We start from the raw sequence: 16,814 nt of genomic DNA, 5'->3' as shown, positions 1-16,814 counted from the left end.
ATCCATCAAATGAGGCTGAGGTCAGATGAAAACTGTCTGACAAACATAAGGACCTTGCAAGGTACGCACATACTAAATATAGTTATCCTATTACTCATAATAAGAGAGAAATAAACATTACAAAAAATCTTAACTTTTTTTTCAAGTAGTCACTGAACCATGAAAATTAGGTCAAGGACGATGGACATATGACAGACGGAAACTTCATAACATAAGGCATCTATATACAAAGTATGAAGCATCCAGGTCTTCCACCTTCTAAAATATAAAGCTTTTAAGAAGTTAGATAACACGGCTGCCGGATCACTATCCTTATGTCGAGCTTTCTGTGACAGAAGTCGCAGTCTCGACAAAAAACTCAACATTGACCATTGAACCATAAAATGAGGTCAAGGTCAGATGATACCTGCAAGACAGACATAAAATTGAGAATGGAAATGGGGAATGTGTCAAAGAGACAACAACCCGACCATAGAGCAGACAACAGCCGAAGGCCACCAATGGGTCTTCAATGCAGCAAGAAACTCCCGCCCCCGGAGGCGTCCTTCAGCTGGCCCCTAAACAAATATGTACACTAGTTCAGTGATAATGGACGTCATACTAAACTCTAAATTATACACAAGAAACTAAAATAAATAAAATGCTTCGCTGGGGCGCAGCTTGATACGACCGCAGAGGTCGAACCCTGAACAGTTGGGGCAAGTATGGACACAACATTCAAGCTTGATACAGCTCTGAATTTGGATTGTTATTAAATATTTGACACAGCATAGGTTTTTGACACAGAAAGAATGTGGTCTAAGAACTTGAATTTTTTTTAATTTACCTATTATGGTCCAATGTCCAAAATCAAAATACATGGTTAGATTCAGCATATCAAAGAACCCCATAAATTCATTTTTTGTTAAAATCAAACAAAGTTTAATTTTGGACCCCAACTTGGACAAACTTGAAAACTGGGCCCATAATAAAAAATCTAAACACATGTTTAGATTCAGCATATCAAAGAACCCCAAGAATTCAATTTTTGCTAAAATCAAACTAAGTTTAATTTTGGACCCTTTGGACCTTAATGTAGACCAATTTAAAAAACGGGACTTAAAATTAAAAATCTAAATACACGGTTAGATTTGGAATATCAAAGAACCCCAATAATTCAATTTTTGATGAAATCAAACAAAGTTTAATTTTGGACCCTTTTGACCTCAATATGAACCAATTTGATAGCGGGGCCCACAAATAAAAAATCTAAATTCATGGTTAGATTCAGCATATCAAAGAACCCCATATATTCAATTTTTGTTGAAATCAAAAAAAGTTTAATTTTGGACCCCAACTTGGACCAACTTGAAAACTGGGCCCATAATCAAAAATCTAAACACATGTTTAGATTCAGCATATCAAAGAACCCCAAGAATTCAATTTTTGTTAAAATCAAACTAAGTTTAATTTTGGACCCTTTGGACCTCAATGATTACCAATTTAAAAAACGGGACCCAAATTAAAAATCTAAAAACACGGTTAGATTTGGCATATCAAAGAACCCCAATAATTCAATTTTTGATGAAATCAATCAAAGTTTAATTTTGGACCCTTTTGACCTCAATATGAACCAATTTGATAGCGGGGCCTATAAAAATAAAAAATCTAAATACATGGTTAGATTCAGCATATCAAAGAACCTCATATATTCAATTTTTGTTGAAATCGAACAAAGTTTAAATACTGGACCCTATCTTGGACCAACTTGAAAACTGGGCCCATAATCAAAAATCTAAACACATGTTTAGATTCAGCATATCAAAGAACCCCAAGAATTCAATTTTTATTAAAATCAAACTAAGTTTAATTTTGGACCCTTTGGACCTTAATGTAGACCAATTTAAAAAACAGGACCCAAAATTAAAAATATAAATACACAGTTAGATTTGGAATATCAAAGAACCCCAAAAATTCAATTTTAGATGAAATCAAACAAAGTTTAATTTTGGACCCTTTTGACCTCAATATGAACCAATTTGATAACGGGGTCCACAAATAAAAAATCTAAATACATGGTTAGATTCAGCATATCAAAGAACCCCATATATTCAATTTTTGTTGAAATCAAACAAAGTTTAATTTTGGACCCTAATTAGGACCAACTTGAAAACTGGGCCAAAAATCAAAAATCTAAATACATGTTTAGATTCAGCATATCAAAGAACCTCATATATTCAATTTTGGCTAAAATCAAACAAAGTTTAATTTTGGACCCTTTGGACCTTAATGTAGACCAATTTGAAAACTGGACCCAAAATTAAAAATCTAAATACACTGTTAGATTCGGCATAACAAATAAATAAATGTGATCAAAGATTTTACAAATCTAATGCGCCATACTGTGCAATTAAAGATTACTTCTTGAAATTTTTCAATATTTGAAATTTGAAAAAAAATAATATTTGAAGAATATTTCTTTTTAATTTCTGAAATCTGAAATGAGAAAAAATTGACCCCCCACAATTTCTTTTTATCCCCCCAAAAAATTCTTTCCCTCAAGATATGGTCATAATCTCAATTCAAATTTCCAATGGAGTTGGCAACCATAATTACCCATTTAAATTTACCATAGTGCTAACTTAATCTATTTTATAATAGAATTAAAAATATAGTGTCAAATCTTTCATATGGAATTTTTTGTAAAAAAAAAAGATGCAACATTTGCAGATATTTTTACTGGTCTTCCTTTATAAATATGCATTTCTTTAAACATAATTTAAAAGCAGTGTAAGGGAAGTAACCAAAACGTTGTATTTGGATTACCTCCCTTACACTGTTTTAAATTATCTTTATTGTTCATTAACCATTACTTTATACATAATTTAAAAGCAGTGTAAGGGAGATAATTTCAATGATGTATTTGATTTATCTCCCTTACACTGCTTTAAATTATGTTTTGTACTAAAGTATTTGTCCATTAACCAGGACAACCTTGTTTTTCCCCCTTTTTTGCCCCTAATTCCTAAACGGTTTGAGCCATAACCCCCCAAAGCAAATCCTAACCATCCCTTTGTGGTATGGAAACTTGTAGTATAATTTCAGAGAGATCCATACACCGTTCCACAGTTATTGTCTGGAAACTAGAAAATGCCTATTTTTGGCCCCTTTTTGGCCCCTAATTCCTTAACTGTTGGTACCATAACCCCCAAAATCAATCCCAACCTTCCTTTTGTGGTATTTAACCTTATGGTAAAATTTCAAAAAGATCCATTCACTTAAACTAAAGTTAGAGTGCGAAAACCAATGTGTCTTCGGACGACGACGACGACGACGACGACGCCAACGTCATACCAATATACAACCACAAAATTTTTTTGCGGTCGTATAAAAATGATACAAGACTAACAAAGGCCAGAGGCTCCTGACTTGGGACAGGCGCAAAAATGCGGCGGGGTTAAACATTTTTTGAGATCTCAACCCTCCCCCTATACCTCTAGCCAATGTAGAAAAAACAAACGTACAACAGTACGCACAGTAAAACTCAGTTTAAGAGAAGTCCGAGTCTGATGTACACCTAACACTCATTCCATACACAAAATATAGTAGACCTATTGCTTATAGTACCTGATATATGGACTTGACCACTAAAATTTAACCATGTTCACTGATCCATGAAATGAGGCTGAGGTCACATGAAAACTGTCTGACAAACATGAGGACATTGCAAGGTACGCACATACTAAATATAGTTATCCTATTACTCATAATAAGAGAGAAATAAACATTACAAAAAATCTTAACTTTTTTTTCAAGTAGTCACTGAACCATGAAAATGAGGTCAAGGTCAGATGATACCTGCAAGACAGACATGTACACCTAACAATCATTCAATACACCAAATAAAGTTGTCCTTTTGCTTATAGAACTTGAAAAAGAGACAAAAACCCCAAAACTTAACATTGACCAATGAACCATGAAAATGAGGTCAAGGTCAGATGAAACCTGCCAAACTGTAATGTACCCATTACAATCATTCCATACAAAAAATAGATGACCTACTTCTTATAGTATTTGAGAAATGGACCTGATCACATAACTTTAACCTAGATCACTGATCCATGAAATGAGGTAGAGGTCAAGTGAACTCTGTCTGATGGACATGTAGACGTTGCAAGGAACCCCTATATCAAATATAGTAATTCTTTTACTCATAATAAGTGAGAAATTCACATGACAAAAAAACTCAAATTTTTTTTCAAGCAGTCGCTGAACAATGAAAATGAGGTCAAGGACAATGGACATATGACAAACGGATACTTCATAACATAAGGTATCTGTATACAAGATATGAAGCATGCTGGTCTTATACCTTCTGAAATATAAAGCTTTATACAAATAGTTAACATCCCCGCTACCGCCGGATAGTAATAACTATTTCTAGCATACTGCGACTAAAGTTGCAGGGGAGACAACTAAGGCACTTTAAAAGTGAGAAAACATCAAGTTATTTAGAGTTTTACACACACAATCTAAAGCACTTTATAAAAGGTTTCAATTCAAAATATAGTTAATCAAATTTCTTTTTTCCTAAAATATTTTCAACATACCTTTCTAAAGACAAATGGATCCTCGTTATATACAGGATTTAATCCATTGGCCGGAACAACCTTGGTACGGAATTCTTTACGAATAGTGTCTGTAGGTAAACCATACATGTCAACTTCAACATAAGTTCCAATCTTTTTATCAGACAAAAACTGTCCAGATATAACCTGTGAGAAAAACAAACAAATATTTTTTTTCAAGCATACATTAAGCAAAGATAAACATGGTTCTAACTATATATGTACCCAAATAACAAACACAAATATTTTTTGGCAAAATTTAATATGAGCCACAGGCTTATACTCAGGAAATTTCTTTACCCACATCATAGTGACATCAACATAAATGTACAAGACATCATGTACCAAAATATATGTTCGGTACGTTTACACATCATACCAAATTGTCAATGAGACAGGATCTCCAAATGAAGCTATGTTGGATGCTTTTGCAACTTTCTTTATCTTAGAAACCTTGAGGCAAATAGATAAAGATATGAATATAAATATTGATATTTGACACTTTTTTAATACTTTCTGATTCCTAACTCCAGGGACAAAAAAAAATGACCTCATCATATCATCTGCAATCTTTTCTTATCAATGTTTATTATATAGACAATAATAGTGTATTGACTTGACATAATAAATATTTAATGATAAGGTGTAGAAATAGAGAAAATATGTAGCACCTTTTTCAAAATATTTTCAAAACAGCTTTAAAGGTTCACCACAGAAAGACATCTTACATTGGCTGAGTAACATTGTTAGGTTTCATGGAAAGTTTGTACATTTCATTATGAATTTAGATTAGAAGTGTCCAATTTATCCATGATCTTCAATAGGTAGTCTGCAGTAAAAAAATTGTTTAACACATTTATTGGTGTTGTTTTGTTTATTTGTGTCATGGGTATGCTGTTTCATTGACATATTTCTAATACCCTCCTTTTATCCATATTTACCTGAACTGAACAATGAGCAGGAATTATTCCATCAACTGGACTTTCAGAGAAAGGATCAAAGGTTCTGTCTGGCCGTCTCATAAAATCTGGCTTCAATAAATAACTAAAAAAGATTGTATTTTCTACAGAATACAGAATAACTGTTTGCTTAAAAACATGATATATTTAGATTCTACAACTTCAAGTGAGACATGACATTTCTCAACTCAACGATTAAAAGAAAGAACGGATGCACAGACCGAAAAACATAATCTATCGTAGGTGGGGCATAAAAATGTGAGAATTCTAAAACAGACATTTTTTGTGTTGCTGTGTTTTTGCCTTAAATTATAGATGTATGCCACACATCTCTTAAATTTATATTTTTTAATCTAAGAATTATAATCACTCTATAGATCAAATGTACTTATGTTATCTGGGTATATAATTTAATCACAAAAACATAACCTTGATCACTGAACTGTGAAGTGAGATCAAGGTCAATTGAACCTGGCCAAAGTAATATGAATACCTTTCAACGATTCTGTATACGAAATATATTTGATCTACTAGTTTTTCTCATAATAACTGGGAAAAAAAATTATTAAAACCTATGCTGTTGATGTAAGCAATCACTGAACGATGAAATTGAGGTCAAGGACAGTTTCATTAAGCTAAGCAGCAATTTCAGACCATAAGGTGCCTGCATACAAGACATTGAATTACTCAAAGACAATAAATCATAGTACAAGAATAGCAAATTTTCAATTTGTTAACTTGTTTTGGATGAATTTTTGATGCTTTTAATGTATGGCATTGTAAAGATTATATCAAACTTTGCTATATTTATTTGATATGTTAAGCAGGCTTTTAACCCACAGACAGTGTGTCCTTTTCTATATAGATATTCTGTACAAAAGAAGAAAGTTGCTCACTTCTATTTGTAATTCAAAGTATTAGAAAACAGGAAGTAGGTGTCTGACAGATCCTTAAAGCACTTACAAGCTGCTGACCAGTTCAGTAGTACTGGACAAAGTGTGATAAAAAATATTAAGTTCATTCAACATATTGAAATTTAATAAGAATTAGTAGATAGATGTTGGACAGATCCAAAAAATCCTCACATATTACAACTGATCGTTGTCCAGCTGCTAACGTAAAATCCTCACATATTACAACTGATCATTGTCAAGCTGCTAACGTAAAATCCCCACATATTACAACTCATCATTGTCAAGCTGAATGTAATATAGCCACCTCTAGTAGAGTAGGTGTATGAAATTAAAGAAGTAGGCCCGGCCCGTTAAGACCCCTTTTTTACCCCAAAATATAGCATTTCAAAAATTTGTTAAAAATGTAAACTTTTAGCTTTTTATTGGATAGTTGAATACTTTTGTTACATAAATATGGGCTGTTTTTGACAATACAATGGACATGCATCAGGTACTAACATCATTCATTCATGCAAAATTACTGAAATCTTCACAATTTTAGCATTTGTGCTTATTTTAAGACGGTTTTGACTAAAATGGAAGTGGCCGCACTCGTGTTCAGTCTCAATATTTGAATATATGTTGTATTTGATAATACTACATAACATATATAAAGGTTGAGACTGAACATGAATGCGGCCACTTCCATTTTAGACAAAAACCGTCTTAAAATGACATAAACCATCTGAAAAGTGACGTTTCGTGGTATATTTGATAGATTTTTTTATATCTAAGCTTGAATTTAGTCGTCTTTAATGACCAAATCAGTTCAAATCTTTTACATAAACTAATTAAATTGACAGAAGAAGACACTTAAGTGTTTAGAAGATGTCAAAAATCTTTCATCAGATGTACTTCAAATTTTTAGGCCAAAATAAAAAGATTACAGTGCAAGATTTCAGGATTTCTACGTCAACACATTTTGTTAAGTACTTTAAGCTTGGTTTCAGTATGTGCAACCATTCCTTAATGTGGTACTTTTTTTATTTTTATCTTTGTTTTTGTAATTTCAATATTCAGTTTTTGAATAAATGTGTTCCTTTTGTTTAATAATCTAGCTGATTGGGATATTGGGATTAAGGATGGAGAGAAGGGAGAACAAAATAAACAGACAGAATTTTTTTTATCTTACCCACAGTTGCCATTATATTCAAATTTTCCCTGATTAAGTTGCATGGCTAAATCTGGAGTCTGGAAATTGAGAGCTACCATTTGACAACCAGCATTCCAAAATATCTGAAAATTTCAAACGTGTACTATAACCTCCTAAAACATCCATACTTTCTCTCCAATAAATGGGTGAAATTTATGCAGACCATATGCAGAATTTATTTATAGGTTTCAACTTTTATTCAAAAATTTTAAAATCTACCTCTGAAAACCAATCCCCTAGCATAAGAAAAATCTGTAATATTTCAAAATTTTTAAACGTCTATTAAATAGATGTAATAAAGATTACCCAAGCCACCTAAAATGTTGTTCAAGTAAATTAACAGTCATTCATGTATGAATTAAATCTCCCACTTTGGAGAAAATATCTTAATATTTTTCCATTGTCCACAATAATTTAAAAAGAAGAACTAGAATATCATAGAAAACCATGCAAAATAGGTTAATATTATGCACATGGAATCTGAAACATTGTATGCTATAAAAATAAGTTAAAATATACAAGACTGCACCTTTTAATAGGATTTGTGTATTGATTTAAGTGTTTATGGAACAAAACAAATAAGTTATATGTAATTTTTTATTACAAAATGACTATTTCATATAGTACTGCAACAGATGTGGATTTATTTTGTGTGTAATAAAGACTGCAAAACTTTTCACCTATTGTCAAATTGAATATAATTTTCCTGTATGGTTTCATAAATCATTGAATTGATATCAGGTATGTAATAAATTTTTGCTGGTTGATGAATGAACATATTAGTACTTCAATTTATAAGGTGTCATAAATTTAAGCATGTGGGCTACAACGACAGTCAGGGTCAAAAGTGTTTCACCACTTATTTTAAGTTCTGATTTTGATGAAATATTTACTGTTAAACTCATAAATTGGAAAATTTATGGAATGTTATTGTTTAAAAATATGGCAAATCTAGCTGTGATCGAAAATTCTATTAATTGTATGTATCTATGCACGTACCTGTGGCAAGTAGTTGCTTGAATCCACCCTTCCACCTCGGGGGTATATTCTACTCATCTGCCGCTTATTATAACTGCACATGAGTTAAGGATTTTACTTTATTATGTAATATGAAACAAACTTAATTTTTTTTCTCTATTTTTCTGTTATGATAAACATAAATCTGAGTATTCAGATATGCATCATCAACCAAAGGCATTCATATCATTTCAGAGCAATAATATATTACATTTACATATGTTTTAGCGGGGGCCTCGGTGGCCGAGTGGTTTAAGTAGTTACTACTGTAATCACTAGCCAGTCAACATTGAGGTTGTGAGTTCGAACCCCGCTCATGTGGGTGCACTCGACGCCAATCTTAATTGACTAGGATTGTCAATTTTCCTATCGAAGGTCTGTGGTTTTCTCCGAGCACTCCAGCTTCCTCCACCAATAAAAACTAGCTGCCGCGAAATAGCCCAAAAGCGGTTCTTAAAAGTGGCGTTAAAACACCAAAAATCAAATTATATGTTTTAGCTAAGTGTTAATTTAATATAGGAGATGCACAGCTTCATTCCTATAAAAAAAATCTGTTTATGTACAGCTGTTTTTTCCAATTATCTATAAGTGGTTGCAGTTTAGAATATTTTGTTTGGTGATATTTAAATAAGCATCCAAAAACCACTTTTCTGCAGAAAGTTCACTCTGTTTTTATTAGCTTTGACCTTGACCTTATACCTAGTGAAATCAATTGGGATCTTCCTCTTATTATATGTTACCTTATAACTAAGAAAGGCTGCAAACCCATATGTAGCATCTGGTTTAGAATAAATAAATGGGGAATGTGTCCATGGGACACGGATGATGCCCCCCTTGCATATAACGTTATAAAGGGACTTAACTCAAGAACGGTAAAATTGACGCTACCCAAATTCGTACTTGATCTGCGTTTTGTGGTAATAAGCATTGTGTATAAGTTTCATAACATTAGGTTGAGGCAAACTTAAGTTAAGAGAACGGAAACGAAAAATTCAGCAATTTTTCCATTTGTAAAGGGGCATAACTCTATAAAGGTAAAAGTGATGCCAACTTAATTCAAACTTAATCTTTGTTTTGTGGTAATAAGCATTGAGTATAAGTTTCATAACATTTGGTTGAGGCAAACTAAAGTTAGAGAACGGAAACCAATTTCGAGACGTACAGACGGACAAGGGTAAAACTTAATGCCCCCTCGACTATGGCAGGGGCATAAAAACCAGTTTTATGCTCAAATTTCTGTTTATTTTTTAATAGCTTTGACCTTGACTTAAGATACATTGACCTCAAAATCAATAAGATCTTCCTCTCAATATATGTTACCTGAATCCAAGTAAGGTTGTAATACCATATGTATGACCATGACCTTGGACATAGTAACCTCAAAATAGACCTTCCCTTCATTATATATTACCATATATCCAAGTATGGTTGCAAACAAATGTAAAGTATTGGAGTTAGCATCAAGAAAAAATAACTGATGCACTGATTGACAGACAGGTAAAAATAATACTATGTCACTCTTCCCCACGGTATAATTAATAGGAATTGATAATTTTACTCTCTGATGAAAAGATTGCACATGTTTAGATGGGGACAGTTAAGTGGTGAAGGGTCAGTTAAAACCGATAGTGATCGACAACAGATAGTGAGTCCTGTATGTTAACTGACATTAGACAGTGACCCCTACATGTTAACTGACAACAGATAGTGACCCCTGCATGTTAACTGAAAACACATAGTGACTCCTATATGTTGACTGAAAATATATAGTGACCCCTGCATGTTAACTGACAATACATAGTGACCCCTGTATATTAACTGACAATAGATAATGACCCCTGAATTTTTATTGACAATAGATAGTGACCCCTGTATGTTAACTGAAAATAGATGGTGACCCCTGTATGTTTATTGACAATAGATATCTACTCCTGTATGTTAACTGACAATAGATAGAGACTCTTGTATGTTAATTATCAATTATGGACTTTTGATGAGGTCAATACGTTATATATAGACATGTTCAGATTACATTGACCAAGGACGAAGTCCGAGGTTCAATATAATCTAACAGTTCCATATATAACATATTGACTGAGTGAAAGTCCTTAATTTATATATTAATTATGTAAAAAGTGTAAGTTTGAAAATGATATTGACTCGATGTTACTATTTTTGGAAATGACATTGACTCGATGTTACTATTTTTAGTAACATGGAGTCAACATTATTTTCAAAAATAGCAACGTTAAGTCAATATGTCAAAATAGTGAATAAATACAAAATATACATTGGAAAACACATGACTAAATAAACCAATGACAAACAAGAATAAAATGCTCCGCAGGGCGCAGCTTGATACGACCGCAGAGGTCGAACCCTGAACATTTGGGGCAAGTATGGATACAACATTCAAGCTTGATACAGCTTTGCATTTGGATTGTGATTAAAGATTTGACACAGCATAGGTTTCTGACACAGAATGAATGTGGTCTAAGAACTTAAAAATTTTAAATTGGACATTCACCAATTATGGTCCAATATCCAAAATCTAAATACATGGTTAGATTCAGCATATCAAAGAACCCCAAGAATTCAATTTTTGATGAAATCAAACAAAGTTTAATTTTGGACCCTTTTGACCTCAATGTGGACATAGTTGATAACGGGGCCCAAAAATCAAAAATCTAAATACATGGTTAGATTCAGCATATCAAAGAACCCCATATATTCAATTTTTGTTGAAATCAAACAAAGTTTAATTTTGGACCCCGATTTGGACCAACTTGAAAACTGGGCCCATATCAAAAATCTAAATACATGTTTAGATTCAGCATATCAAAGAACCCTAAGAATTCAATTTTTGTTAAAATCAAACTAAGTTTAATTTTGGACCCTTTGGACATTTATGTAGACCAATTTGAAAACGGAACCAAAAATTAAGAATCTAAATACACGGTTAGATTCGGCATATCAAAGAACCCCAATAATTCAATTTTTGATGAAATCAAACAAAGTTTAATTTTGGACCCTTTGGACCTCAATGTGGACCAATTTAAAAACGGGGCCCAAAATCCAAAAACTAAATACACGGTTAGATTAAGCATATTAAAGAACCCCAAAAATTAAAGAATAAAACCCCATTGAAATTGGTCAAGAAATAAGCAATTTATACGAAGTATCTTCTTTTGCACAATACTGTGCAATTAAATATTTCTTGCTATTGTGCAATACTGTACAATTGACAATTTCTTGCTATTGCGCAATATTGTGCTATTTGATATTTCTTGCTATTGCGCAATACTGTGCAATTGAAGATTTCTTGCTATTGCGCAATACTGTGCAATTGAAGATTTCTTGCTATTGTGCAATACTGTGCAATTGAAAATTTCTAGCTATTGCACAATACTTATTATATAATAATTTACACATCCTGTTTGGTGTGTATCTCCTACCATATCATTATTATTTGCTTTTAAATATAAATCAGAAATAACCAACTTAAAATGGAAAATTTTAAAAGAAAAAAAAAAGGAAAAAAAGAAAAAAAATGAAAAAAAAAAAAATCCCCCCCCCCCCCCAATTTTTTGAACCCCCTTATGATTCATCACCCCCAAACTTAATCCCAACCTTCCCTTTGTGGTATGGTACCTTGCAGTACAATTTCAGAGAGATCCATACACTTGAACACAAGTTATTGTCTGGAAACTAGGAAAATGTGTTTTTTGGCCCCTTTTTGGCCCCAAATTCCTAAACGTTTAGGGCAATTACCCCCAAACTCAAACCCAGCTTTCCCTTTGTGATATGGAACCTTGTAGTACAATTTCAGAAAGATCCATACACTTACACACAAGTTATTGTCCTGAAACTAGAAAAATGCTTGTTTTTTGCCCCTTTTTGGCCCCTAATTCCTAAAATATTGAGGCAATTACCCCCATCATCAATCCCAGCATTCCCTTTGTGGTATGGTACCTTGCAGTACAATTTCAGAGAGATCCATACACTTGAACACAAGTTATTGTCTGGAAACTAAAAAAATGCTTATTTTTGGCCCCTTTTTGGCCCCCAATTCCTAAACGTTTCGGCAATTACCCCCAAACTCAATTCCAGCTTTCCCTTTGTGATATGGAACCTTGTAGTACAATTTCAGAAAGATCCATACACTTACACACAAGTTATTGTCATGAAACTAGAAAAATGCTTGTTTTTTTCCCCTTTTTTGGCCCCTAATTCCTAAAATTTTGAGGCAATTACCCCCAAAATCAATCCCAGCATTCCTTTTGTGATATGGAACCTTGTGGTACAATGTCAGAGAGATCCATACACTAACACACAAGTTATGTCTGGAAGTTACAAAAATGCTTATTTTTGGCCCCTTTTTGGCCCCTAATTCCTTTACTGTTGGTACCATAACCCCCAAAATCAATCCCAACCTTCCTTTTGTGGTATTGAACCTTGTGGTAAAATTTCATAGAGATCCATTCACTTAAACTAAAGTTAGAGTGCGAAAACCAATGTGTCTTTGGACGACGCCGGATGACGCCAGACGACGACGACGCCAACGTCATACCAATATACGACCACAAAAATTTTTTTGCGGGCGTATAAAAATCAAACCATATGTTATATCTGACAATAGATATTGACCTATGTATGTTAACTGACAATAGATAGAGACTTCTAGGTGTTGACTTACAATAGATAGTGACTACTGTATGTTTATTGACAATAAATAGTGAACCTTATATGTTAACTGACAATAGATAGAGACTCCTGTATGTTAACTGACAATAGCTAGGGACTTCTGTATGTTAACTGACAATAGATAGTGACCCCTGTATGTTAACTGACAGTAGATAGGGACTATTAGGTGTTGACTGACAGCACATAGTGACTTCTGTGTGTTGACCAACAACAGAGTGATACCCAACAACAAATAGTGACTGCTGTGCGTTGTCTGACAACAGATTGTGACCCCTGTGTGTTGACAGACAACAAATAGTGACTTCTGTGCATTGACTGACAACAGATTGTGACCACTATGTGTTGACCAACAACAAATAGTGACTTCTGTGCGTTGACTGACAACAGATTGTGACCTCAGTGTGTTGATTGACACAGAGAGTAATCTTTTGTGAGTTGAATGACATTCGCAATTGAAAGACAGATGCACCTCTATTAGATAAAAATGTCAATATTTCAATTATAGGTTTGCTTTAGTACCAAACTCTGTGATTACAATATAAAAATCTTTATAGATAAAGGATGATGAAATTACTTTTACACTGCTATAATATCTATCTGAGAAGTTATCACTTGAACATGACATACGCTATATATAGAATACAGACAAAACATTCAAATAAACTAGTGCACAAAAAGAAATTAATTAAAAACAAAAGAAAAGGATGAAGAATAATCAAATGAACCAAATTGATTAATATTACTGATGCATTAGAAAACAATTAGACATATAGTAAATAAATAAATAAACTAAGGATACTCAACAAAAAACGTGCAGGCTTGTTTGATCAATCCAAGGGCTGTATGTTCATTGTAAGAGGACATATGACAAGACATTCGATTAGCTGAAGGATAAACATGCAACATTTAAGTACACAATACATGCATTATAAACACAAAAATATAAATACAATATAAATTGCCATGGTTTTAGCTTGTGATGCATAATCCTTCAAAACATCACACAATCTTGAATAAAATTTACACTGCGTAGAAAAAAAAAGTCTGAAATAAACTTTTTTTTATTTCCTGTGTTAACAACTGAATACAAATGGTGTAGAATGTGATGTAAATTACCCTAATTCCTTCTGTTTCATAATAAAAATACCTACAGGTATTACAAAGTAAGTCACAATTAATTAGATTATAGAGAAAAAGTTGTCTATTTAACAGAAATAACTTTAATAACCCTTAAGATTATGAGGCATCTTGTGTATAACCCATATTTACAATGGCTACTTTTCTTGTCCCTTTTACAGGCCTTAATTTGGAAACAGAATGTTCTTGCAACTCAGCATCTTGTTTGAACTGAACATTTATCAAGAATAGGTTCCCAGAAAAAGTAAGTTTCAACACTTATTTATTTGTTTTACCTTTATGTTAAATCAATGATGGTACACATCTTTATATGTTAGTAATACAGAATATGGCTGTATTTGAAGTGACACTAGTAACTAACTTAAATGATTTAAAAAACATAATTTTGAAATTCAATTTTCAATTGTTTTATCATGAGTAGATTGACAAAACAATCATTTCAAATACCCACACAATAGGAACTTTTGTTAAGCCACAAAAATTGGGATTAAAAAAATCAACAGAATACTATAAATGATCCAATATTAACTACTGTAAATACAGAAATTAATGTGTTCATTTATTATTGCAAATCCTTGACCACTGGGAAAAATGCCAAATCTTATTAATGCATTGCACAAATTTTATGAAGGAAAATCACTACTGAAATTATGAATGATAGTTTTTATTATTTTTGGCATTGATAAAAACATCTCAATAATTTCTTAATTTACAATAATAATAATGAACATTCAGTCTAGGAAGACAGTTTAAATATTGTTGACAGATGTATTATTAAATAAGATTTGCAAAGTTGTGACAGACTTTAATTATAGTGCTAAATGACTTTGAACAGCATATAATGATTTTGAATCTTGGCTCACACAATTCTGAACCTGGTCCATATGATTAATGCAGAAGAAAGGCAAATGATCCTTTTAATAAAGTAAAGTAGACAAAGATGATGCCCATGGGGTAGGCTTGAATATAGTATAAAAAGCATTAGATTTGGTAAACAGTGATGTTGATGTGAAACTTGATATTGTTTTGTCTGAAAGATTTTTGTTGTTCATTTCAAACTTCTGACTTCTAATGAAGTATTGCATAGTCAGGATAAAAAAAAACAAAATTGTAAATAATACACAAATTTACATGGTTTGTACCATATCCAGTTGACAATTGTTCTTGGTGACCCTGGGACCAATGTAAATTTACTAACTGAGAATTCTATATGTCACACAAAAAGACATCATTGGTGGCCTTGGGCTGTTTTCTGCTCTTTGACACATTCCCCGTTTCCATTCTCAATTTTATCATAAATTATTTTACTTCATTTGTGATAAAGGCAAACTACTAGACTTGTTGTGAAGGAGGCATATGATTGTTCAACATTCTTTATGGAAAATTTGCACATAAAATTAAAATCCTGATAAAGTGCAAATCTTAAATACATATACAAACACTTTGCATCATATATACAAAGTTTCCAACTTGAAATCTGGAAGGGGAGTTAGCTGGAAAAAAACCATGTTCCCCTCATTCATAATTTCACACAGAATTAACACATGTTCACAATCTTGACCTTTGCAGAAAGTTTGACAAATAACAAAATTCTAAAAATATGCTTAACCTTAATATATGTGAAAGCCTCAAATCCAAGTCCAGCCTTAAATCTGTGTCCTTTCCTTAGATCTATGTCCTCTTCTTTATTGGGTCATAGACCACACAAATCTAGGTCCCTTCTTTCTCAAATCTGTGTCCCTTTCAAAGATGTCTTATAACGTGCTGACGTCAGAATTACCAAAACATCACAAAGGAAAGAATTTTGTTGTCAAAGTCATCAATAAGACTTTAATATTCAAAAGAAATGGATATTTGGCAAATGAAAAGTTAATGCATGTAGAACTTTGTCTTTATGCAAGTTGAATTTTGAACTTAGCAGAACTTTGCCAAGCCCTATCCAATTGATTTTTTACAGTTTGTTCTTATGTTGTGTTGTTACACAATGGTCCCAGGTTACGGGAAGGTTGAGTGCTTTAACCCCACTGCATTCTTTATGTGCCTCTGTCCAAAGTCATGTCACATTACTGAAAGTCTACTTTATACAGACGATACAGATTTGAATACACCAAAGCCCACATATTTCAGTTTCATGACATCACGGGACACTGATCTGAGTAAAGGACACATATTTGAGACTGGACAAAAGGCTTAAGATTTAAGTGTCATGACGTCATGGAACAAAGATTTGAGGAAAGGACACAGATTTAAGGCTTGACATAGATTTGACTTTTACATATGTACT

The 16,814-nt window shown here is 32.7% G+C and overlaps 1 protein-coding gene across 4 annotated transcripts in view; it reads right to left on the bottom strand.

Moving 5' to 3' along the window:
- Nucleotides 1–16,814, bottom strand: part of LOC127738172 (1-phosphatidylinositol 4,5-bisphosphate phosphodiesterase beta-4-like) — a 130,554-nt gene that overhangs the window by 14,910 nt on the left and 98,830 nt on the right. For 3 of the 4 annotated variants that reach the window (XM_052249318.1, XM_052249317.1, XM_052249320.1), the window contains 4 exons: nt 8,672–8,744; nt 7,652–7,755; nt 5,549–5,651; nt 4,590–4,754 (listed from right to left, as the gene is read on the bottom strand). In XM_052249318.1, coding sequence (XP_052105278.1) covers nt 4,590–4,754; nt 5,549–5,651; nt 7,652–7,755; nt 8,672–8,744 — 445 coding nt within the window. Of the gene's footprint in view, nt 1–4,589; nt 4,755–5,548; nt 5,652–7,651; nt 7,756–8,671; nt 8,745–14,192; nt 14,278–16,814 lie in introns of all 4 variants that reach the window. The other variant, XM_052249319.1, reaches the window with a different exon arrangement.

Source organism: Mytilus californianus, unplaced genomic scaffold (genome assembly GCF_021869535.1).
Source record: "Mytilus californianus isolate M0D057914Y unplaced genomic scaffold, xbMytCali1.0.p SCAF_4, whole genome shotgun sequence".
Lineage (NCBI taxonomy): Eukaryota > Metazoa > Mollusca > Bivalvia > Mytilida > Mytilidae > Mytilus > Mytilus californianus.
Note: the sequence above shows the minus strand (reverse complement) of the source record. Positions and strands in the feature narration are given on the sequence as shown.